We start from the raw sequence: 24,294 nt of genomic DNA, 5'->3' as shown, positions 1-24,294 counted from the left end.
CTGTGCCCTGATAGTCATTGTTACCCCCAAGCGCGCGACAATCTCAGTTTTTAGCTTGCCATACTCTTTGGCGTCCTGCAAAGCTAGATAGGGCGTACTATGCAAAGCTAGATAGGGCGTACTATGCGAAGCTAAATAGGGCGTCCTGCAAAGCTAAATCATAGTATGCCTACTAGGTGTACTTCTGGGGCTCTCCCGTCAAGTATGGCACCAGTACCTCTGCCCACTGCTCTTGTTGAAATTTCTCCCTCTCGGCGACCTTTTTAAACACCATCACGAAGGCCTCAACGCCATCTCCCGGGGTCATTTTCTGCAAAGCCCATCATACCGCCTTCCGGACATGGGAGTCATCAGTCGCACCTGGGGTTGGAGCGCTCATCCTGTCCTGGATGGCGGTTGCCAGAAGCTGCATCTGCTGACGTTGTTTCTGCTAGTGCTGCTGGATCTGCTGTAACAACAGTCTGTTAGTCTCCTGTTGATGCTGCTGCGACTGAACCAGGTGTTTCAGCAGGTCCTCCATTTTGTCTAGTGATTCTTGCTGGCTTGCAACAGACTTCACCCAGGGCATGCAGTCCATGCTGTAGCAGTCACACGTCTCTGCTTGTAACGCTGCCCACAAGTCTAACACCAATTGTAGAGGTTTTACTCACTTGGGTGTGACTGGAGGAAAACAGGAGGCATGTTTTAGATCAGGCAAACAAAGTAAATGTCCTTAGCAGGTCTCTGCTCAGCCAGGCTTGTGTGGCATGCAATCTGGGGTAGCGTCTAGTGTCCTGGCTTGGTCTGAAGACAAACACACAGGAGGCCTTCTCCCTCCAAACACACAGACCATGTGCCAAACAACAGCCTCCATTTTATAGGCTGTTAACCACACCCAGATGTGAGGTATGTGGGTAGCTGGACCCGCCCATTCTCTCCTAGCCACCCATAACCCGGCTCCCAGGTGCACCAAACGATCCTCTTAGTGCTTATGTGCCCTAGAGAAACACTCCGGGTTACATCACAGAGACCTGCCATCTCTGTGACACATACCTCCCATCGACTACGCAACCATTAGCCACCTTACAATACTTTGATACATATCTGATTTTATCATTACCCCACGGTTGATTAAAGGAAATCTATCACCCCCCTGGGACTTATCTGACCTCTAATATTGGCATACAGGTGATAGAAATGTGACTCTATACATACCTGAATGCCTCATATTAGAGGTCTGTTTGCTGTGAAATGGCTTTTTATTCAGTGAAGATTCTGATGCTTGCTGGCCGTGGGGTAGTCGTTGGAGTGGATTCCCTTTAATAAATACTCACTTAGCCCCATTCTTCATGCAGATACTAATAAATACAGGACCTATGAGATTTTTACCATATGATAGTTGGATATTTAGGGGTGTATCATCCATAGCAGCAGCCCACAGGACCACCATGGTGCCCGTGAAAAAAACACAGAATTTGAGCTTGGTTTAAGTTGGTATCTATGCAGCACATAAATGCATGTTTACTATGGCCATAAATCAGAAAAAAACTATAAGAAGAAAAAGCCTCAAACTTCTGTTTGTGAATCAGACATGAGATCTAACGTGATAGAAGATTACAGTCCGGAAAGACGGGAAACATTCATATAGACGGCCGGTGGAGATGTAGTCAGTGAAGAAATCTGGCTAAATATGTTTCTAGAGCCGTAGTAGAAGATGAAGATGTCGTCGTCGTCATCATGAAGTAGTTATTTCTCATGTCACGTGTAATGAATATCTCCTGCAGTATTGCTAATGCTGATTCTAGTGTCAGTAAATGAGACGAGAATTAGCTTTATGGAAGATGAGTCTATGAGAAACGTGTTCATCTGCAGACTCCAAGGAAGAAACTGCTTGTTGGCTGTGGCCTAAAATATATAGGTTTTATTACTAGATGTAGAGAAGAAAACTAAATACTGTAAAATAATATCTCCTCATAGATTTCCCCTTATTATCTCCAGTAATTGTATTATTACACAGGATTTTTATGATGTTACATAGGCTCATCATCTTCTCATTCAGGTCCCTACAATATCAAATCCTCTCAGTGAAGATTTTCTATTTAAGATAATTTTCCTTATGGACCCATCAAAGATGGATATGGACAGAGATAAGATAGCAGAGAGGATATTACACCTCACCCTAGAGATCCTCTTCCGTCTTACTGGAGAGGTGAGAGATTCTGATGACGTCACATTACATCATTCTTATCTATGGGAATAACAGATGGACAGAACTAGAGAGGTGAGGACTCTGGAAATGTCTGGAGGGAGATTTATTAATGTGTCTTTCCATAACCAGGATTACACAGTAGTGAAGAAGACCTCTAGTAAGCGCTGTCAGGACCCTGTGTCTGAGGGATGGGAAAGACCCCTGCGCCCAATCACAGGGCCTACATCTCACCCCTTCATACATGAGGACATCAATGACCAGAAGATCGTAGAACTCGCCTACGAAATGATTGAGCTGCTGACTGGAGAGGTGATACTGCTGGGAATGCTGGGACATTATACAGTAACGCTATGAAGGGATTCGGGGGGATGACTGTATCATTGTATGTGTCAGGTTCCTATAAGGTGTCAGGATGTCGCTGTCTACTTCTCCATGGAGGAGTGGGAGTATTTAGAAGGACACAAAGATTTGTACAAAGACGTCATGATGGAGGTTCCCCAGCCCCTCACATCACCAGGTAATAGACAGGACTAAATACACACGGCCTATAATTATCTGTATGTAAAGAATGAATTCAGTCCCTGTATGTGTTTCCTCCAGATCTATCCAGTAAGAGGACGACACCAGACAGATGTCCCTATCCTCTTCTTCCACAGGACTGTAAACAAGAAGACCCCAATGTTCCTCAGGACCATCAGGTAGATGGAGAGAAGGTGTCATGAGATCTCCCCTATGATGTGTAGATGGCTGTGAAGGTCTTGTGCTCAGTCTTGTTTTATCCACCAGTATTATATGTTTTATACTTGTGTAATGAGAACGGTGGAGATGGCAGGATTAGAGCTGATCATAGATGGGACTTCTCATCTGTTTGTGACTTTTACAATACTTGTTTCAGGGTGAAGATCTGACCCATATTAATACTATAGAGGCATATGTGAGGGGTGATGAGCGGTGTAAAGAGGAGATTCCTACATGTGACTACCCAGGTGAGTAGTAACCACTAAATGCACAGAAGTCACAGATTATTCTTAATCACCGGCTGTGGCTGCTTTATCAGTGGTGTAGTTTGGCCGTATCACAATCGTGTGATCACCATTTTGCCTCTAGACCACAACATTCTCTTCCACCCAAAACTGTTCAAATGATTTTGGCCATTGAACCCTTTTCCATAGAAGTTACAACCTGGATTTTCCACCTCCTCCCTGTGATTAGGAGACTTTGACCGTTACCTGCCCAGATCTGTAAACCACAAAGCCAGAAAATCACTTGAAGAAAATTATTATGATGGACCGTAAGAGAAAGTGGAGGGTAATGATGCTGTTGGCTTCCTAGATCCCTGATATCTTATTGGATGAATCTACCTTCTCTCCCTTCTGTGCTGCTGAATGTGCTCATATGGTCCCTACAAGACCAGGTCCAGTCTTTCTGGCCAAACTTCACATTTATGATCTACAACATTAAATGTTGAGGGCCAAGTGTAAATTTCTTTTAAAACCAACTAACTTCAAACAGGATTGTGATAAACTAAACAAAAAAAACATTGCACCTGTGCCACGATATATCTCTAAGCTAAATTTAAGACAAATAAACAAAAAAGGCAGCCTCACCGTGTCCTATTAGTGTAACTCAGTCCGTTTTGCAATGCTGTGGGTCTCCAACCAATAGCCGTGACTTAAGGCTTCACATAAGAAAATTAGTTATGGTGAGTCCCAAGAATAATTAAAATCCTCAATTTATTGAAAAAAGATTAAAAGATCATACAGGTGTTTCTGGCAAAATTTAAGACACCTCAGCTCTGCAGTATTATAAAAAGTTCTCTTTGAATGTGTAATATTTCTTCTTGAAACTCATCTGACAGAAAATATTGGCCCTTATGATAGTTTAGATTGTCAAGAGTAGTGTTGAGCGAATTTGTTCGGCAAATGTTTGAAAGTTTCAAATACGGCACGAATATGGCACATTCGGATTCAAGATCGCAAAGGCGAGCAAATTGTCTTAAAATCGAAAAAGTTAGATGAATGAGGGGCAACCACGTCATTTTGTTAGCATAGTGCAAGTGTATGATGGGTGGTGACATGTGCCAGGTGAGTGTGGGGGCTTTGGAGAACTTAGAACAGGTCAGATCAGTGGCGCACTGTTTTTTTGTTTTTTTTCCTGTGGACGGTAACTTTAACTGAGGAAAGCGCGGCCAGCCAATCATATCGCAGGAATCATCTTCACTGTCCAGACATAAGGGCTTCTACAATTGGCTGCAGAAATCACATGTCCTCTCAATATAAAAAGCGGCCATGTTCCCTTAGCGCCATTATGTCCATGTCACTGCTGGAGACAGACGCAGCTCAGTGTTCTCCTGTGTAATGAGAGATATTAGCTAGATAGATGGGCGCTTGTGTGGTAGTCAGATAGTGTAGATAATTCCTGGCCTGTGTACCTCTGCAACCGCTGGGGCAGCACATTTTTGGTGTTCTTGTGCATGTACTGAGATTCTGACAGAAACGGAGGGCCCATGCCATACAATAGTGCTGTGCACCGCTGGTATAGAGCTCCATGTCTCAGTATACCTTGAATGTTTTTTTGCACTTGCTAATGTGATCAAGCAAGCGCAGCGCACCTTTTCATTTAGTGGGGTTGAAATTGTGCTCTGCACAGTCTGGAGAGCTTCTTATTGCAGAGCACAAAATCTGTTTTTTTCTGTTGCTATTGTGATATTGAAAGCTGTGTGCACTAAAGTTTTTTTTAGTGTCAGATACTATTTTAGTGGAGTTGAACTACAGTTGGTTTCAGAGTAAAAAAATAAATTTTTCCTCTTGCTACGCCCAGTCCAAAAAATAATATTTTTTCCTGTGCCAAAAGTCATACCGTGCTATAAGCCAGCTACTACGTCAGTGGCTTTCAAAGTCAGCTGGACCCAGAGCTTATGCAGAGTAACCCAAAAATATTTTTTGCTCTGAGTAAAGTGATACAGCTGTCTAGATCTGAGTTTTAAATATTTAGGAGCATATATTCTATGTCATACTGGCCTCATCCTCATTCAAAAAAATAATTCTTCTGTTCCTAAAGTAATACAGCAGGGGACATCTCAGTTTGAAATTGTTTGGAGAATATCTTGTAGGTTTTATCGGCCTCATGCACACTAACAAATTTCTTTTGTCTGTTAGTAACCTTATACGGCAGGCCATATCTTAACTTGTCATTTAGTGTCGTTGAAATTCAGGTGTGTGCTGTGTTATTGCACAGGAAAAAACGTATTTTTCTTTAGTTAATTGCGTGCTCCTACCACTGTATCTGACCAACATGAATGGGAAAAAGAGAGGGCGTGGTGGAATGGGGAATAGGCTTGGTGTTCAAGGTGTACTTGGGGTACGTGGTAATGTTAGTGAAAGCACCACGTCACAACTGCCCAACTGACTGTAGCGAACGACAGATGGATGAGTCTGTAGATACTTTTCACCCATTCTACACCATTGGCATCAGAAGTGTACTCCAAACAGTCACAGAGTAAAGAGGAGGAAAGCATCTGCATCGATGCCCAAATTTTTTTTAGCTTGGATTCGGGTCAGGATGAAGTAAGGTCCGAGCAGGTTCCTGGCCCTCGTCACCAGACGTTAACCGCAGGGGAGGGAGGTGATCCCTTTGAGACTCAGATACCTGAGGCTCATGTGGACTGTACTGTGCTGTCAGGGCAACAAGAGGAGAGGGGTCACTCTGAGGGCGAGGAATGGGATAACACATTGGATGATGACGAGGTTGAAGATCCTACTTGGTGTGAACCCGGAGTCACGCAGCCGAGTAGCTCATCAGAGGAGGTGGAGGAGGAAGATGAGGAGGTTACATTTCGCCCTACGGCACAGACATGGAGTGATGCAAGCACGAGGAGCACTGCATCCTTAGCCACAACCGTGGCTGTGGCCAGCAGCGGTCATGGCTCTGCAGCTCGCAGGGGCAGCAAGGGTTGCTTTATATGGGCCTTTTTTGTCAGTGCAAAAGGATGAGCCAACTCACGTTTTCTGCAAACTCTGCTATAAAACAACTCAGTAGAGGGAAAAACTGCAAAAATTTGACTACTACATGCATGAACATTCACATGCTCAAACAACATTCTTTACACTGGGAATCTTACTGCGCTGAAATGCGAACCAGCACACCTCAACAACCATCATCTGCCCCATCAAACGCATCCGCTGCTTCTTCCTCCTCCTCTGTTACCGTGAAAAGTATTGTCACGCAGGTCTCCCATCGCAGAAACTCTGGTTCTTTACCTGCTCCAGTCATGCTGAGTGACAGCCCTTCAGCTGTAATGGAAGGAGACACACCTGCTGTGTTCGTTTCAACGAACACACCGCATGTTTCTCAATCCACCGTAACATCTGTACCTCACTCACACTCCACCAGTTTTTCTGGTTCACCATACTCCGCTCTCTGTCAGCACCTTAGCCAGCCCTCGGTCCCGCCAGCCCTCGGTCCCTCGGTCACGTAAAAGATTGTTTCATCCTACGCATGACAAAGCTAAGAGGTTGAACACCACCATCTCCAATCTGTTGGCCACGGAAATGCTGCCTTTGCGCCTGGTAGATACAGACGGTTTCCGAAAAATGATGTCCGTCGCAGTCCCCCAGTACCAGTTGCCCAGTCACCATTACTTCTCTAAGAAAGCGGTGCCTGCGCTATACCAACATGTCGCAGACAACATCACCCGTTCCTTGTCTAAATCTATGTGTGCCAGGGTGCATTTCACCACAGACACCTGGATGAGTAAGCAAGGCCAAGGGCGTTACATCTCGCTGACTGGGCACTGGGTGACTCTGGTGGCTGTGGGGGCAAGCGGGGAAGGAGCTGCTCCACAAATCTTGCAATCCCCAAAGCTTGCAGAAGAAACCTCTGTATTTCCCACTTACTCCGCTGCTTCTGCGTCCTCCACCTCCTCTAGGGCCTCCACCTGCGCACTCAACCTCTGCCTTAACAAGACACGCGTTCCAAGGTGCGGAGCGAATACACACCACCTCCGTACTGCGCAGTCAGGGCTCTCCGTAATCAGGCAGTCTTCAAATTAATATGCTTTGGAGATCGCAGTCATACAGGTGTAGAGTTGTGGGCTGCTCTCCAGGCTCAGTTTGAGCAATGGCTGTCTCCGCTGAACCTAGAACCAGGGAAGGCTGTGTGCGATAACGGTGCGAACCTGTTAGAGGCCCTAGGCCTAGGCAAGCTCGCACACGTGTCTTGCATGGCTCACGTCCTCAACCTGGTGGTACAGCGATTTCTCCGCCACTATTCTGACCTGGATGAGCTGCTTCACAAAGTACGGAAGCTGTGTGCTCACTTCCGCCGTTCGCACTCCTCATTTCATCGACTTGCATCGATACAGAGGTCTTTGTCTGTGCCAGTTAACAGGTTGATCTTCGATGTGCCGACGCAGTGGAATTCCACTCTGCACATGTTGCAGCAACTGTGCCAGCAGCAACGAGCTCTGGCGCAGTATGTCATGACGTATAGCTTGGGGCAACGCAGTACGGACTTGGAGCATATCACGTTTGCGGAGTGGGAACAGATTAAGGACCTCTGCACCCTTCTGCACGGTTTTGAAATGGGTACTAAACTGGTTAGCACTGACGATGCCATCATCAACATCACTATTCCAGTCATATACACCAAAAGTTTGGACACACCTTCTCATTTAAAGATTTTTCTGTATTTTCATGACTATGAAAATTGTACATTCACACTGAAGGCATCAAAACTATGAATTAACACATGTGGAATTATATACTTAACAAAAAAGTGTGAAACAACTGAAAATATGTCTTATATTCTATGTTCTTCAAAGTAGCCACCTTTTGCTTTGATGACTGCTTTGCACACTCTTGGCATTCTCTTGATGAGCTTCAAGAGGTAGTCACCGGAAATGGTCTTCCAACAATCTTGAAGGAGTTCCCAGAGATGCTTAGCACTTGTTGGCCCTTTTGCCTTCACTCTGCGGTCCAGCTCACCCCAAACCATCTTGATTGGCTTCAGATCTGGTGACTGTGGAGGCCAGGTCATCTGGCGAAGCACCCCATCACACTCCTTCTTGGTCAAAAAGCCCTGACACAGCCTGGAGGTGTGTTTGGGGTCATTGTCCTGTTTAAAAATAAATGATGGTCCAACTAAACGCAAACTGGATGGAATAGCATGCCTCTGCAAGATGCTGTGGTAGCCATGCTGGTTCAGTATGCCTTCAGTTTTGAATGAATCCCCAACAGTGTCACCAGCAAAGCACCCCCACACCATCACACCTCCTCCTCCATGTTTCACGGTGGGAACCAGGCATATAGAGTCCATCCGTTCACCTTTTCTGCATCGCACAAAAACACGGCGGTTGGAACCAAAGATCTCAAATTTGGACTCATCAGACCAAAGCACAGATTTCCACTGGTCTAATGTCCATTCCTTGTGTTCTTTAGCCCAAACAAGTCTCTTCTGCTTGTTGCCTGTCCTTAGCAGTGGTTTCCTAGCAGCTATTTTACCATGAAGGCCTGCTGCACAAAGTCTCCTCTTAACAGTTGTTGAAGAGATGTCTGCTGCTAGAACTCTGTGTGGCATTGACCTGGTCTCTAATCTGAGCTGCTGTTAACCTGCGATTTCTGAGGCTGGTGACTCAGATAAACTTATCCTCAGAAGCAGAGGTGACTCTTGGTCTTCCTTTCCTGGGGCGGTCCTCATGTGAGCCAGTTTCTTTGTAGCGCTTGATGGTTTTTGCAACTGCACTTGGGAACACTTTCAAAGTTTTCTCAATTTTTCGGACTGACTGACCTTCATTTCTTAAAGTAATGATGGCCACTCGTTTTTCTTTACTTATCTGCTTTTTTCTTGCCATAATACAAGTTCTAACAGTCTATTCAGTAGGACTATCAGCTGTGTATCCACTAGACTTCTGCACAACACAACTGATGGTCCCATCCCCATTTATAAGGCAAGAAATCCCACTTATTAAACCTGACAGGGCACACCTGTGAAGTGAAAACCATGTCCGGTGACTACCTCTTGAAGCTCATCAAGAGAATGCCAAGAGTGTGCAAAGCAGTCATCAAAGCAAAAGGTGGCTACTTTGAAGAACCTAGAATATAAGACATCTTTTCAGTTGTTTCACACTTTTTTGTTAAGTATATAATTCCACATGTGTTAATTCATAGTTTTGATGCCTTCAGTGTGAATGTACAATTTTCATAGTCATGAAAATACAGAAACATCTTTAAATGAGAAGGTGTGTCCAAACTTTTGGTCTGTACTGTACATGCTGGAGCAAACTTTGAATAACCTGCGGCAGGAGGTGCTGACCCCAGAAGAAGAGGAGGATGCGGAAGGGATACCAATGTCTCAAATTTCCAGACTGTCCTCACATAGGCGGATGCCAAGTGATGCTGGATTACAGCTATCAAGAGGGTTTGGTGATACCAGGCAAACTGTTAGTGAAGGTGCAAGAGCCGAAGAACTAATGGAGGAGGAAGAGGTGATGGGCGAGCAGCTGTCAGAGGATGAAGAGGATAATCATCCCCTCTTGTTTGAACGTGGTTTTCTGGAGGGTACGTAGGAAACAAGCATCAGTGCTACGCAGCCCGCAATACAGCCTGGCTTTGGACCTCCTGGAAGAGCCCGACATATAAATACCTTCTTGATGCACTATGTGAAACATGATCCCTGTATAGCTAGGATTCGAAATAATGCTGACTACTTGGTTGTCACTCTGTTAGATCCACGTTATAAGAGTCAATTTTGCCAGATGCTTCCCGCCCTGGAAAGGGACCCGCTTATGTTGGAGTATCGAAACAAGCTTTTAAGCAACCTTAATAGAGGTTTTCCCCAAGGTAACAGTGAGGCACACAGTTTGCATCGCAGCTGTAGTCTTTCAACCTCCGGCACGTCAGCTTGTCAACGCCAAAATATTAGAAACAGCAGCAGAGTAAGTGGCAGAAGCAATTTCTGGGAGTCCTTTCACACATTTTTTGCACCAGCTCGTGATGACATTGATGCCACTTCGGTGATGTGAGGCCCTCATTTAGGGCAATGTGAACACTCCTGGTTAGGTCTCCATCTCCTGGGTTGGCTGTACTGGAAGAGGTGTGGGTCTTATTTACACTATTTCTACTCTAGTGAAATTGATTAGACATTGCTAGTGTCTGCCACTAATCTTTTGAAATATGGAGAATCATGATTGGGTCTCCATCTATTGTTTTGGCCTCCTTTGCAATACTTATACTCTAGTGAAATTGATGCCACTTCTGTGGTGTCAGGCCCTCATTTAGGGCAATGTGAACACTCCTGGTTAAGTCTCCATCTCTTGGGTCGTTTGTACTGGATGAGATGTGGGCCGCTAATTTTTGGAAATGTGGGGAATCCTGAATGAGTCTCCATCCATTGGGTTGACTGTAGTGGAAGCGGTTTTGGTCTCCATGCATTTCTATAGTTATGGAGTGAATGTAGTGAAATTGAGCATTTGGTGCAGATATTGTTCTCCCCAAATGGGTACGCAAACATAATAAACTCTAAACTGATTTTCAAAAAGCAACCATCAGCCGCCCCATCAAACACCTCTACTGCTTCTTCCTCCTCCTCTGTTACCGTGTCAAGTTGTGTCACGCAGGTGTCCGACAGAACCAGCTGTATAGCCGCTGCAGTTAGGCTGAGTGACAGCCCGTCAGCTGTAAGTGAAGCGGACATGCCTGCTGTGTTTGTTTCTCTGAGCACACCACACTTTTCTCAATCCACCGTAACATCTCCGCATGCACCTCACTCACGGTCTATCGGTTTGTCCGTTTCACCGTACTCTGCCCTTTCTCAGCACTGCAGCCAGCCCTCAATCCCGCTGTTGTGGTCACGTAAAAGACTGTTTCATCCCACGACAAAGCTAAGAGGTTGAACTCCACATTCTCCAATCTGTTGGCCACGGAAATGGTGATCTTAGGCCCTATTTTTTTAAATGTAAACCCTTCCGATTGAATCTGCATTTCCTGGGTTGGCTGTAGTGGGACAGGTATGGGTCTGCATTAAACTACTTGTAGTCTGATGACATTTATGCCACTTCGGTGGTGTTAGGCCCTCATTTAGGGCAATGTGAACACTCCTGGTTAGGTCTCCATCTCTTGGGTTGGCTGTACTGGAAGAGGTGTGGGTCTTATTTACACTATTTCAACAGTAGTGAAATTGATGCCACTTTTCTGACGTCTGCCACTAATTTTTTTAAATGTGGGGAATCCTAATTGGGTCTCCGTCTATTGGGTTGGCTGTAGTGGAACCTTCCTGTTCTGCAGTCTAAGTTGTGTAAGGTTGTGTACCAGTCCTTGCTGCACTCCTGATACAGACTCTGCCTGCTGCACTCCTGATACAGACTCTGCCTGCTGCACTCCTGATACAGACTCTGCCTGCAGCGCCATCTAGTCTGTTCTACTGGGTCCAGAAGCTGTGTGTACGTTGGTCTGTCCTGGAGTGGCACCTGGCGTTCATCGGGAGCCAAGTCTAACCTCACCATCAGAGGCTCTAGTGAACAGTCCGGTGCTCGCTTAGTCACGCCCCTCCAGGCTCTCCGGGGTCCATGGCACAGTGGATCCACAAACCACGTCCGTGACTGTGCGCCCTCGCAGGCATAGTCCTCTCTCCTGTTGTTCCAGTCGGTGACCCCTTTTGACATGTAAAGCGCAACTGAATAAATTTCGCTGCCACAGTAATAATTACAGTACTTGTACTAAAGTAATTGATGGCACTTCCCTGGTGTCTACACCTAATTTGATGTGTTTTGGCAGCTTTTGGTCCCGTTTCTAGGTGTTCCCTATGCATTTTTTTGGTCCCCCCATTGACTCCTATGGGATTCGGAAATGTTTGACGAATATTCGACGAATAAATTCTGCGAATATCAATTTGTTCTGCGAACTTTTCAGAACCGAACATTGAACTGTTCGCTCATGCCTAGCCAAGAGACACCGAGCACCATACTCCAATTACCCCAGAGAGGTTTCACCACTAGTTACTCACTTCTTACTGATGGAGACTGTTGAGTTTGATCATTTCAGTAGATGTGTTATTGTCTATACTCATAGTTTTGACTATAGTAGTTAGTGCCCAAAATACTCAGATTTAACCCCTTCCTGCAGCCAGTTTTGTGTTCCTATCTGGGCCCATTTTTCAAATCTGACGCGTGTCACTTTATATCGTGATAACTTTGAGATTCTTCACAAAGGATAATAGGAAACAAAAGGACCTTGCAAATAATATTCCAACTTCTCTTGAATCCGACAATACCCTGTATGCAGTTGTACACTACTGTCTGGGTACATGGCAGGTTAAGAAGGGAAGAAGCGCCATTTAGCTATTTGAATGCAGATTTTGCTGGGATAGTGTGCAGACACAATGTATTGGGGACACTGTTCACTGTCACCTGGAAGCTCAAAAGATGGCTACCACAAACAGGCTTGGCGCTATCTACTCCATTTTCCAGATCCCAGAGTTTGCCTTGCTCATCATCCTTTAACCCCTCTACATGGATTTGGACCTAGACAGAGACCCCCTAAGCTTGGGCTACAGTGTTACCTAATGTTCTGTGGTGTGAGATGGCAAGAAGAAGTCAGATAGCCCCGTCAGAACATGGAGGTCAGAGAAAATACAAAATCACACAAAAGTAGTCAGTAAACGGGCCGAGGTCACAACAGGACACAAATACATAAGCCGGGAGCTGAGCACAGAGGACTGAACCAGAGAAGGACAAGCCTGTATCTGGCAGCTTCCGGCAATATGCTTCCAGCTTTAGTAGGGTGTGGTGCTTTCCAGTTGGCTGAAGCAGGGAGCAGATTACTCCAGCTGGACAGCACACACAACCATACTGCCAGACTGGATGGTACTACAGGTCCCAGGCATCCTAATCTTAGTGGCTGGACAGAGCCTGCACCGCCCAGAGCTTCTGGTTCTGATGTCTCCTCCATCACCAGCGCAGCCTGCAGGATGAATAAGGCGGCTCCTGGTGAGAGAAGCAGACGTCACAGGAGCAGATCCCAGAGGAGATGGGACCCACCATTTGCAGAAGCCCTAATGTGGCCAAATTGCAGAAATCCAGAGCAGTAGAAATCCCCATAAAGTGACTCCATTTTGGAAATTATAACCCTCAGTGAAATAATCTATAGGAATAGTGACTATTTTGACTCCACAGACACTTTCCGGAAATTAGCACGCAGTGGATGTTGGAGAGTGAAATTACAAATATATAATTTCATTACCCAACACATAGTGTCCAGATTGTGCTCCAGGAGACATACACCGTAAATTAAGTGGGTTCTTCTCACTATAGTAATGTCAAATACATGGATGCTAAATGTGGTTTGGGCACACTGCAAGGCTCAGAAGTGAGGGGGAGATCTGACTTTGGGAGAGCGGATATTGCTGGATTGGTTTATGGCAGCTATGTTGCTTTTCAAAAGCCTTTGAGCCACTAATGATGTGGAAACCTCTGGTTTTCCATTGACAGATGATGGACCTGAGTGGGAACTTGTTTTTTGTGAGATGAGTAGAAGTTTTTATTGATATTATTTTTGCCTACATAACATTGTTTGGTGGCTTTTTGTTCCATATTTCGGAGGCAGAATGAACAAACAGTTGAACACTACGATCCACTGGTTCATCCTATGAGGTTTTCTATTAGACTGTGAACTGTTATTGTCTTGGTGAATAATGATGGCTAACATAGGGCACAATTTAAAAAAAAATCACAGAAAAAGATACAGCCTTACTAACACCAAATCATATAACAAATGCACTAGCAGGATGCCGCAGACCCCCATGATAAAGGTGGGGGCAGCGCAGGTGCAAAATACTGATGGAGCAGCCACTCACAATCGTACCAATTCATGTAGGGGGTGGCTGCCTAGTATTAAAGATGCACACAGATGATGTTTGCATAAGACGCCAGTCACACAGGTAGGTGTGATGCACAGTGTCTGGCTTAGGATAGTGATGATGCCCATACTATTAGGTCAGGAAGGCTGCCCAGCACTATATAAGTGCACCCCACATGGACAGACACCCCAGTACACCCAACCAACACTAATGCATTTGTTATCTGATTTGGTGTTGGTAAGGCTGATTTTTTTCTGTGATGTTTTCTTGGTAAATAATGATACTTTTACATAAAGTACATTTTTACGTAGAGTTTAAGCAGAAATATTTAACAATATAAATTTTAAGGATATGTTATTCATAAATAATAATTGGTTTTATTCCTGGCAGATGACTGTACCAGGAGATCACAGGGACAGCTGACATCTTCAATTTTTAAATCAGATGATCTTGAGATCCCACAGGATACAATTGAAGTGAAAGTCATTAACCCAGATATACCATCATCCTTTCACAGCAAAGATCTATCATCTGATCCTTTGAAACAGGTCCTGTCTTCTGATTCATTACCAACTACTAAGGAAAATCAAAGTCACAAAATAAGCATTAAAAAACAAATTGCTCCTAAAGCAAAGAAGCCATTTTCATGTTCAGAATATGGAAATAGTTTTTCCCTCGAAAAGTCTTTTCTTAAACATCAAAGCATTAACACATCAGAGAATAGATTTTTTTGTTTCAAGTGTGGGAATTTTTTTAACCAGAAATCAAATCTTGTTAATCACCAGAGAAGTCACACAGAGGAAAAGCCATTTTCTTGTTCAGAAAGTGGAAAATGTTTTACAGAGAAATCAAGTTTAATCAAATATCAGAGAACTCACACAGGGGAGAAGCCTTTTTGCTGTTCAGAATGTCGGAAATGTTTTAACCAGAAATCAGATTTGGTTAATCACCAGAGAAATCACACAGGGGAGAAGCCTTTTTCTTGTTCGGAATGTGGGAAATGTTTTAACCAGAAATCAGATTTGGTTAATCACCAGAGAAATCACACAGGAGAGAAGCCTTTTTCTTGTTCGGAATGTGGGAAATGTTTTAGCCGGAAATCAGTTTTGGTTAAGCACAACAGAACTCACACAGGGGAGAAGCCTTATTGCTGTTCAGAATGTGGGAAATGTTTTAGCCAGAAATCAGATTTGGTTATGCACCAGAGAACTCACACGGGGGAGAAGCCTTTTTCCTGTTCAGAATGTGGCAAATGTTTTATCCAGAAATCAGATTTGGTTAAGCACAAGAGAATTCACACAGGGGAGAAGCCTTTTTCCTGGTCAGAATGTGGGAAATGTTTTAGGCAGAAATCAGGTTTGGCTGTACACCAGAGAAAACACACAGTGGAGAAGCCTTTTTCCTGTTCAAAATGTGGGAAATGTTTTAAAGATAAATCAGATTTGGTTAAGCACCAGAGAACTCACACAGGGGAGAAACATTTTTCCTGTTCAGAATGTGGGAAATGTTTTGTGAAGAAATCATCACTTTTTAGTCACCAGAGAACTCACACAGACGAGAAGCCATTTTCATGTTCTTAATGTGGGAAATGTTTTACACGGAAATCAACTCTTAACAAACTTCAGAGAAGTCACACAGGGGAGAAGCCTTTTACATTTTTAACCGAAAATTGTATCTTCATAAAGGGGGTGACCACTACTAGGACAACTCCTTCTCATTCCTCATGTTTGGCCTTGTTAAAATAAAAACACTCATACGCACTTCCTGTTCTGGCGCCGTTCCATTGGTGTCACAACTCGCTTTTCCGTAAGGATGTTACATCACACAATCCTGCTCCCAATCATCGCCACCTTCAGACGTATTGTACATCAACAGGAAGGACATGGCCTGGACATAGCACCAAGAGAATGCACACACTGAAAGCACTCTCTTCAGACCGTGTTCTTGGGGGAATTATAAGCAATTTACAGCCTCAAACATAACTTTCGATATGGGAAAGAAAGAAGAGATCGGAGGTTAATCTGAGGTCCTCCACCTCTGTCAGCATGTCTGGTATGCAGCGTTTCTTATGGAAGGTCTTATCTTCCTGCTCCAGAGCTATTACTGCCTCATCTCAGCTTGGAAAAAGAAGCAGTCTTAACCCTCATGATGCCAGACAGCTCCAGGCTGTAAGTCCTGCACCAACTTCTCTCTTAATGTAGACCTCACAAAAAAACAGCTCCACAAATCTCCCTGTACTCTCACCAAAGCCCCCATACTGAGCAGTGCTTGCTTCACAGGGACATTTACCCCCCAGTCACAGGTTATTCTGATATGGGGAACAACATAACTTATTTATATATCAGATTGCGTCTATCCCTACTAAAGAAGATATGGAGCAATATATTCAGAGGCTGGAGACCACATACAATACTGAAATACGTCCCCTCACTTCTATCCTGTCACAGCTTACTGACAAGGTACAGAGATTAGAGGATAATGTCGTCCAAGTTAGAGGCCATCATAATGCTCAGATAACACTGGATCTTCACAGCCAGTAAATAAACCATCTGTTTAATATGGTTGATGATCAAGAAAATCGCAATAATATCTGGATAAGGGGTATACCTGAAAGCATCAATGCACAAGTGATTATGCCAACACTGCGATCATTATTCAATAATATCCTTGGTGATCCTATTGATAAGAAGTTGGAGATTTATAAGGCGCACCGTACAATAGGCAATCATGGCCCAGATCCTGAGCATCCAAGGGACATTATCTGTCACATACATTTTTTTCATTGTAAAAGAGGCCATTGTGAGGAAAGCAAAGGAGTTGGATCCTGGTGATTTAAATGGAAAACGCATATAATTGCTCACATGCAGTACAGACAAAAAGACACACCTTCTCATTTAAAGATTTTTCTGTATTTTCATGACTATGAAAATTGTACATTCACACTGAAGGCTTCAAAACTATGAATTAACACATGTGGAATTATATAGTTAGCAAAAAAGTGGGTGTGGGGGTGCTTTGCTGGTGACACTGTTGGAGATTTATTCAAAATTGAAGGCATACTGAACCAGCATGGCTACCGCAGCATCTTGCAGCGGCATGCTATTACATCCGGTTTGCGTTTAGTTGGACGATCATTTATTTTTCAACAGGATAATGACCCCAAACACACCTCCAGGCTGTGTAAGGGCTATTTGACCAAGGAGAGTGATGGGGTGCTAAGCAGTCATAAAAGCAAAAGGTGGCTACTTTGAAGAACCTAGAATATAAGACATATTTTCAGTTGTTTCACACTTTTTTGTTAAGTATATAATTCCACATGTGTTAATTCATAGTTTTGATGCCTTCAGTGTGAATGTACAATTTTCATAGTCCTGAAAATGCAGAAAAATCTTTAAATGAGAAGGTGTGTCCAAACTTTTGGTCTGTACTCTATATATCCTGAAAGACACTTGCTAAAAGAAGGGTATTGAAGCCACTACTTGATGCCATCTGGGAAAATGGCCTGATGTACTCCTGGGGGTTCCCATTCCGGCTGTATATTTTCTAAGATCCAAGCAACATGAGACTTATTTGTGATGCCCTGGACATTCCATATATCTGACTGGCCACCTGCTCCACCATTGCCACAGAGAGTTCCAGCACATCACAGAAGGCGTTCAATGGATCAGGAACTTGATGGTGATGCAGCCAGATGGGAAAGGAACCTGCCAATCATATGAGCTCCTGAAATGAATCTTGTCTTCCCTGATGAGAGACAGTTTGCAGATGCTTACTTATTTCTTTAAGCATATAATTAGATATATCTATATAGAGCATTAGGTGCCACTCTTCCACTATATAGAATGTCTAAGTTCATATAAGATCTTAGACCGGCATATAAGTTGAGTTCACATGATACTACTGTAATATCAGGCTGTATTACATTACTTGCTTTATATTCCATGGTTCCACCTGATAGGAACCCTAGGACTGAAAGTTTGACTTGCGCCTGTAAAGACAACTCCCAGTTAGGGACTTGCATTGGGATCTGCTTGTTTCGCAATTTCCTACTGTTTTGATGTATTCATAATCTATACTTCTTAGACACTGAGAGGTAGACGTTACTATCTACCGTCTATACTTCCTCTTTTCTCTTTACCTTTCTCTCTTCCATTCCCTCTTTTTTTCATATAATATGGCACAACTCAAAACTTGTTCATTGAATGTCAGAGGACTTAATGTTCCAGAGAAAGGAGCTCAAGTGTTTTATCGTAGGCATAAACAGCACGTACATTTTCTCTTTCTTCAGGAGTCGCACTTTAGAGGCGATTATATACTGTACCTCAGATTACTAATGGATATTATTCATCTTGGCGTCCCAGAAAAATGCAGTTTTGAAGTCTAAGGTGCTGAGTATCGGCCGCCACAGATCACTGCTGCATACTATTGTAGAAACACTGTCTGACACGGAGAGGAGGTACGTGTTTGTTAAGATCTCCATCTACTCCAAAATTTTGACTTTGGCAAACTTCTATCTCCCTAATTGTGACCAAATGAATACATGCCGTCATTATTTAAACAAACTAAAATATTTTGCGGAGGACCTTATCATCATTGGAGGTGACTTTAATTTTGTCTTGGATCCTTCTTTAGACGCGTCCCTGGGCTGGAGTCACCAATCTAAAACACACACAAAAGCTTTGCTAATTGTGCTTTGGTCTCAACCGGGCGATGTATGGAGGATACTACATCCAGACTACATCCAGACATAAAGGATTATACCTATTATTCTCCTTTACACAATATGCATAGCCATATAGTCCTTTTCTTAATTAGCCGTCACTTGCCTACATGGCAACCTACATCTCAGATAGGAACTGCTGTATGGTCAGATCATGCTCCTGTATATTGTAACTAGCTATTGAACCCGTTCTATGCCCAGGTGGCAAGCATTTTTATTGGTATATGGTCTCCCATGCTGGTATGTGCTGCCCCCCTCCTGGTATTTCTGCTGCCCCCATCCTGTCCCCACCATCCCATCCTGGTATGCATGGCATCCCTCATCCCCATCCTGATACGCATGGCACCCCTCATCCCCAATCCTGGTATGCATGGCACCCCTCATCCCCCAATCTTGGTATGCATGGCACCCCTCATCCCCAATCCTGGTATGCATGGCACCCCACATCCCCAATCTTGGTATACATGGCACCTCTCATTCCAAATCTGGTATACATTGCACCCCTCATCCCAATCCTGGTATGTATGGTACCCAATCCCTCATCCTGGTATGCATGGCACCCCTCATCCCTATCCTGGTATGTATGGCATCCCACATCCCCAATCTTGGTATGCATGGCACCCCTGATTCCAAATCTGGTATACATTGCACCCCTCATCCCAATCCTGGTATGTATGTTATCCAATCCCTCATCCTGGTATTCATGGCACCACTCATCCCCCAATCCTGGTATGCATGGCACCCCATCCCTCATCTTGGTGTGCATGGTGCCCCTCATTCCTATCCTGCTATGCATGGTACCCCTCATCCCTATTCTGGTATGTATGGTACCTCTCATCCTGGTATGCATGGCACCCCATCCCTCATCCTGGTATACATGGCACCCCTCATACCAATTCTGGTATGTATGGCCTCATCCCAGAAACCTGGTATGCATGGCACCCAATCCCTTATCCTGGTATGCAATGCACGCTTCATCCCCAATCCTGGTATATATGGCTCCCTCATCCCTATCCTGGTATGCATGGCACCCCATCCCCTATCCTGGTACGTATGGCACCCCTCATCCCTATATTGGTATGCATGGTACCCCTCATCCCTATTCTGGTATGCATGGTACCCCTCATCCTGGTATGCATGGTACCCCTCATCCCTATCCTGGTATGCATAACACCTCATCCCTCATCCTGGAATACATGGCACCCCTCATCCCAATTCTGGTATGTATGACTTCCTCATCCCAGAAACCTGGTATGCATGGCACCCAATCCCTCATCCTGGTATGCATGGCACGCCTCATCCCCAATCATGGTATATGTGGCTTCCTCATCCCTATCCTGGTATGCATGGCACCCCATCCCCTATACTGGTATGCATGGCACCCCTCATCCCTATACTGGTATGCATGGCACCCCTCGTCCCTATACTGGTATGCATTTTACCCCTCATCCTTATTCTGGTATGCATGGTACCCTTCATCCTGGTATGCATGGTACCCCCTGCATTCCTATCCTGGTATGTATGGTACCCCTCATCCCTATCATGGTATGCATGGTACCCCATCCCTATCCGGTATGTATGGTACCCCTCATCCCTATTCTGGTATGCATGGTACCCCGCATTCCTATCCTGGTATGTAGGGTACCCCTCGTCCCTATCCTGGTATGCATGGTACCCCATCCCTCTCCGGTATGTATGGTACCCCTCATCCCTATTCTGGAATGCATGGTACCCCATCCCTATCCTGGTATGCATGGTACCCCGCATTCCTATCCTGGTATGCATGGCACCCCATCCCTCATCCTGGTATGCATGGTACCCCGCATTCCTATCCTGGTATGTAGGGTACCCCTCGTCCCTATCCTGGTATGCATGGTACCCCATCCCTATCCGGTATGTATGGTACCCCTCATCCCTATTCTGGTATGTATGGCACCCTTCACCCCCCAATCCTGGTATGTATGGTCCCCTCACCCACCAATCCTTGTATGCCCTTGTATGCATGGCACTCCTCATCCCTATACTAGTATGTATGGCACCCCTCACCTCCCCCAATCCTGGTATGTGTGGTACCCCTCATCCTGGTATGCATGGCACCCCATTCCTCATCCTGGTATGCATGGTACCCCTCATCCCCCAATCCTGGTATGTATGGCACCCCTCATCCCTTTCACGCTGCACACATACAAAAAAATAAACACTTAATGAAGACACACTGCAAATAGCGCTATGTGCATGTGCTGATTCCGACACCTTCACTCCTGCCTCGGTCTCCGGCGAAGAGAGGCGCCGCGGCAACGCTCCTCCCGGTCAGGTAAGTATGTAAGTATGGCACCGGAGATCGCGGTATGCGTTCAGTGTCTACGCATACCGTGATCTCCGACTCCATACACACTCCTCTTACCTGCAACGGCTCCATGCCTGCTTCTGTCTGGAGCCGGTCTGCGCAGGCGTGTCGCACTTGCGCAGTCTATAAAGGTCTATAAAGACAGAGACACGCATCTCCTGTTGTATTATAGATCTGACTATGCCGGACTCCACCAAGGCTTCAGATGTTGGAACCTAAATGATAATCTGCTGAAAGACTCACTCTGTGCTCAGACCTTCTTGAGACTATAGACTCCTTCAAATATATGAGCATGATGAAACTGCCTTATCATTTAAATGGGAAGCACTCACATGTGTCCTCAGATGTATAATAATAAAACATAGATAAAAGCTAAAAAAAAAGGAGAGAACAGCTAAAGTCTCATTTGCTTGAGCGGATTGATCTCCTTGACAAACAACATAAACGATCTGCTTCCCTCCAGGTATACGCAGACCTGCTTAACGCTAGAAGGGAGCTAAAGTAGTTTCATGGATGGGGTACTCGCAAATATTGTGTAATTTCAGGGCATTTACTTATGGAAGGAACCAAGTGGAAGCTTCCATTCTCGGTACTAGATATGGGGCCTTGTTCAGAAAATTAGTTAAAATGTCCTACACTAAAGTTAATATATAAGGTGTGGGATGGGGTAAAAATATTCTGGGGATTGGAAAGTACACAAATTATACTCCTTTATGGCACAACTATAACTTACCAGAGCAACAGAAACTAAATAATATTAGTGAGTGGGAGGATAGGGGTACTAGAATAAACGTCCTACTGATTGATAGACATCACCCAATAGATACCATTGCTAAAGCAATGGATTCAAAATGTCTAATAACCCTTAAGCCCCCGTCTCACATAGCGAGATCGCTGCTGTGTCACGGTTTTGGTGACGCAACAGCGACCTCACCAGCGATGTCGCTATGTGTGACACTTTGCAGCGATCAGGCCCCTGCTGTGAGGTCGCTGATCGCTGCAAAGTGTCCTGGACCATTTTTTGGTCGTTGCTCTCCCGCTGGTCAGCACACATCGCTGTGTGTGACCAGCGGGAGCAGAGATCAGGCTGGTAACTATGGTAAACATCGGGTTACTAGGGGCACACGCGCTCCTAGTAACCCGTTGTTCATCATGGTTACGAGCCTGCTAAAGTGAGCGGTAACCTCCCGCTCACTGTAGCAGAGTGGTAACCATGATAAACAACGGGTTACTAGGAGCGCGTGTGCCCCTAGTTACCCGATGTTTACCATAGTTACCAGCCTGCTCCTGCTCCAGCAGGCTCGTAACCAGGAGCAGGACATCGTGGAAAGATTCTTTCCACCATGTCGCTGCTCCCCTGATCGTTGGTGAGCCTGCCTGTTTGACAGCTCACCTGCGACCACATAGCGACGCAGCAACGATCCCTGACAGGTCGTATCGTTGTCGGGATCGTTGCAGCGTCGCTAAGTGTGACGGGGCCTTTTTTTATAGGCAGTTACTGGCCCTACATTTGTATAATATTGATAGTTAAGACAAAATGGGAGGAGGATGTGGGTCCGTTATCTGAGGAGCAATGGGGGAAATACTGGATTTGACACCGAATCTTTCATTGTCAGAGTCACAAAGATTGTCCCGAATTCTTCTCATTCATAGAGTATATAGATCCCCAAGTATTTTATTTAAAATTGAAATAGAAACGGATGACACATGTCCTAGATGTGGTCAAAATGACGCTCACCTGATGCATATGATGTGGGAATATTGGCGACTACTGGAAGGGGGTGATTGCTCTTGTACTATCTGTATTTGGGAATCAACTTCAGTTGCAACCTAAAATCTGTATCCTAGGACTCCTGGGAGAAGACGTAGATCCAGACTCCATATGGCAGTAGCTAGCTCAAGAATATTATTCCAAGCCAGAAAATTGTTGGAAATACATTGGATAGACAATTCTCCTCCAATGATAACAGAACTAAAATCCAGGATAAATAACACTCTATGGTTGGAAAGTGGATCTTATATTAAAGGAACGCTCTCAAGAAATTCATACAAATATGGGAGCAATGGTTAATTACCCCAGGTATTGCTTCAAAGAACCTTCACAGAAATACTATACTGGATCGTTTGTCCATTTCCTTACAGTAAACCAGGAATGTATATCCTTATACCCAAGGTGTCAGCAAATAATAATTGTCTCAGTCCACACAATTGCCCCTTCTTAGATATATTCATTTTCTATTAATGTCTCAATAGGGAAAAAAATAAGCAGTCAGGAAGTATTCAGATATTTATGTACAAATGTAAAATTACTATTCCAAAACATTGTACTATAGAGCGATATTGGGATTTATATCATTGTAAACCGGTTCTTGTATTGTTACTGGTTTTATTTTTATTTTTTTTGTCAAAGTTTATTTAAAAAAAAGAAAATGTTGGTAATTCTTTGTTTTGTAAAATAAAAATGATCTGATTGAAAAAAAGAAAGGAGCGAAGGTCTTTACTAAATCAAACGTATACAAAATGCCAAGATCACATGTGAAGGTTCTCGTACGAATTTGCAAATAAATGTGGTTGCTCATTGGCAAGGAGGTTACATCCACACGTGTAAAGGACATACGTATCCAAAATAAAAGGGGCACCCAGGCCAGAAACTCATAACCCCATTGACATAGCGGAAGAATTTAGTTTCTTTTATAGTTCGCTATATAATATTCATGGACAATACCACGACATGCCACCTAATATTCTTGAAACTAAAAATGACAAATATATTATGGACACTGCCGTTCCTTCCTTACAGACCCCTGAGCAGGAGATACTAGACAAAGCTTTCACTGAACAAGAGATAGGACAGGCCAATAAATCATTCCCTGTCGGGAAGACCCCTGGGCCAGATGGATTCAATAATAGATTTTATAAGATGTTTTCCCCCCAGTTATTACCATTTTTAGCCAAAGTGTTTGATAATATCTCAGAAGACTCCCCCTTTTGCCCCCCAATCACTTAAGGCTCATATAATGGTTTCATCAAAGCCTGGAAAAGGACCAAATACCTGCCCTAATATTCATCCAATATCATTAAATAATGTAGACGTCAAAATATTCTCTAAAGTGATTACATCATGGCTCTCCCACTATCTACCCTCAATTGTCAGCAACGATCAGGTTGGCTTCAAGGGCAGAGAAGCTC

The 24,294-nt window shown here is 44.3% G+C and overlaps 1 protein-coding gene and 1 long non-coding RNA gene across 2 annotated transcripts; both read left to right on the top strand.

Moving 5' to 3' along the window:
• The first annotated feature begins 2,042 nt into the window (after nt 1-2,042).
• On the top strand, nt 2,043-16,958 carry LOC141176139 (uncharacterized). Its single transcript, XM_073660137.1, has 6 exons — nt 2,043-2,188; nt 2,318-2,497; nt 2,582-2,705; nt 2,789-2,886; nt 3,084-3,174; nt 14,429-16,958. Exons 1-6 carry the CDS (start codon nt 2,096-2,098, stop codon nt 15,616-15,618), a joined length of 1,776 nt encoding a protein of 591 aa, XP_073516238.1. The 5' UTR covers nt 2,043-2,095; the 3' UTR covers nt 15,619-16,958.
• Nucleotides 16,959-17,412: 454 nt separating this feature from the next.
• On the top strand, nt 17,413-23,589 carry LOC141176131 (uncharacterized). The gene is made up of 2 exons (XR_012253101.1): nt 17,413-18,494; nt 22,954-23,589. It is a non-coding gene; the product is annotated as an uncharacterized lncRNA (long non-coding RNA).
• Nucleotides 23,590-24,294: the final 705 nt, after the last annotated feature.

The sequence above is a fragment of the Phyllobates terribilis genome, unplaced genomic scaffold (genome assembly GCF_046119375.1).
Source record: "Phyllobates terribilis strain yellow unplaced genomic scaffold, ASM4611937v1 Scaffold_17__1_contigs__length_24005725, whole genome shotgun sequence".
NCBI classification, from domain to species: domain Eukaryota; kingdom Metazoa; phylum Chordata; class Amphibia; order Anura; family Dendrobatidae; genus Phyllobates; species Phyllobates terribilis.
Note: the sequence above shows the minus strand (reverse complement) of the source record. Positions and strands in the feature narration are given on the sequence as shown.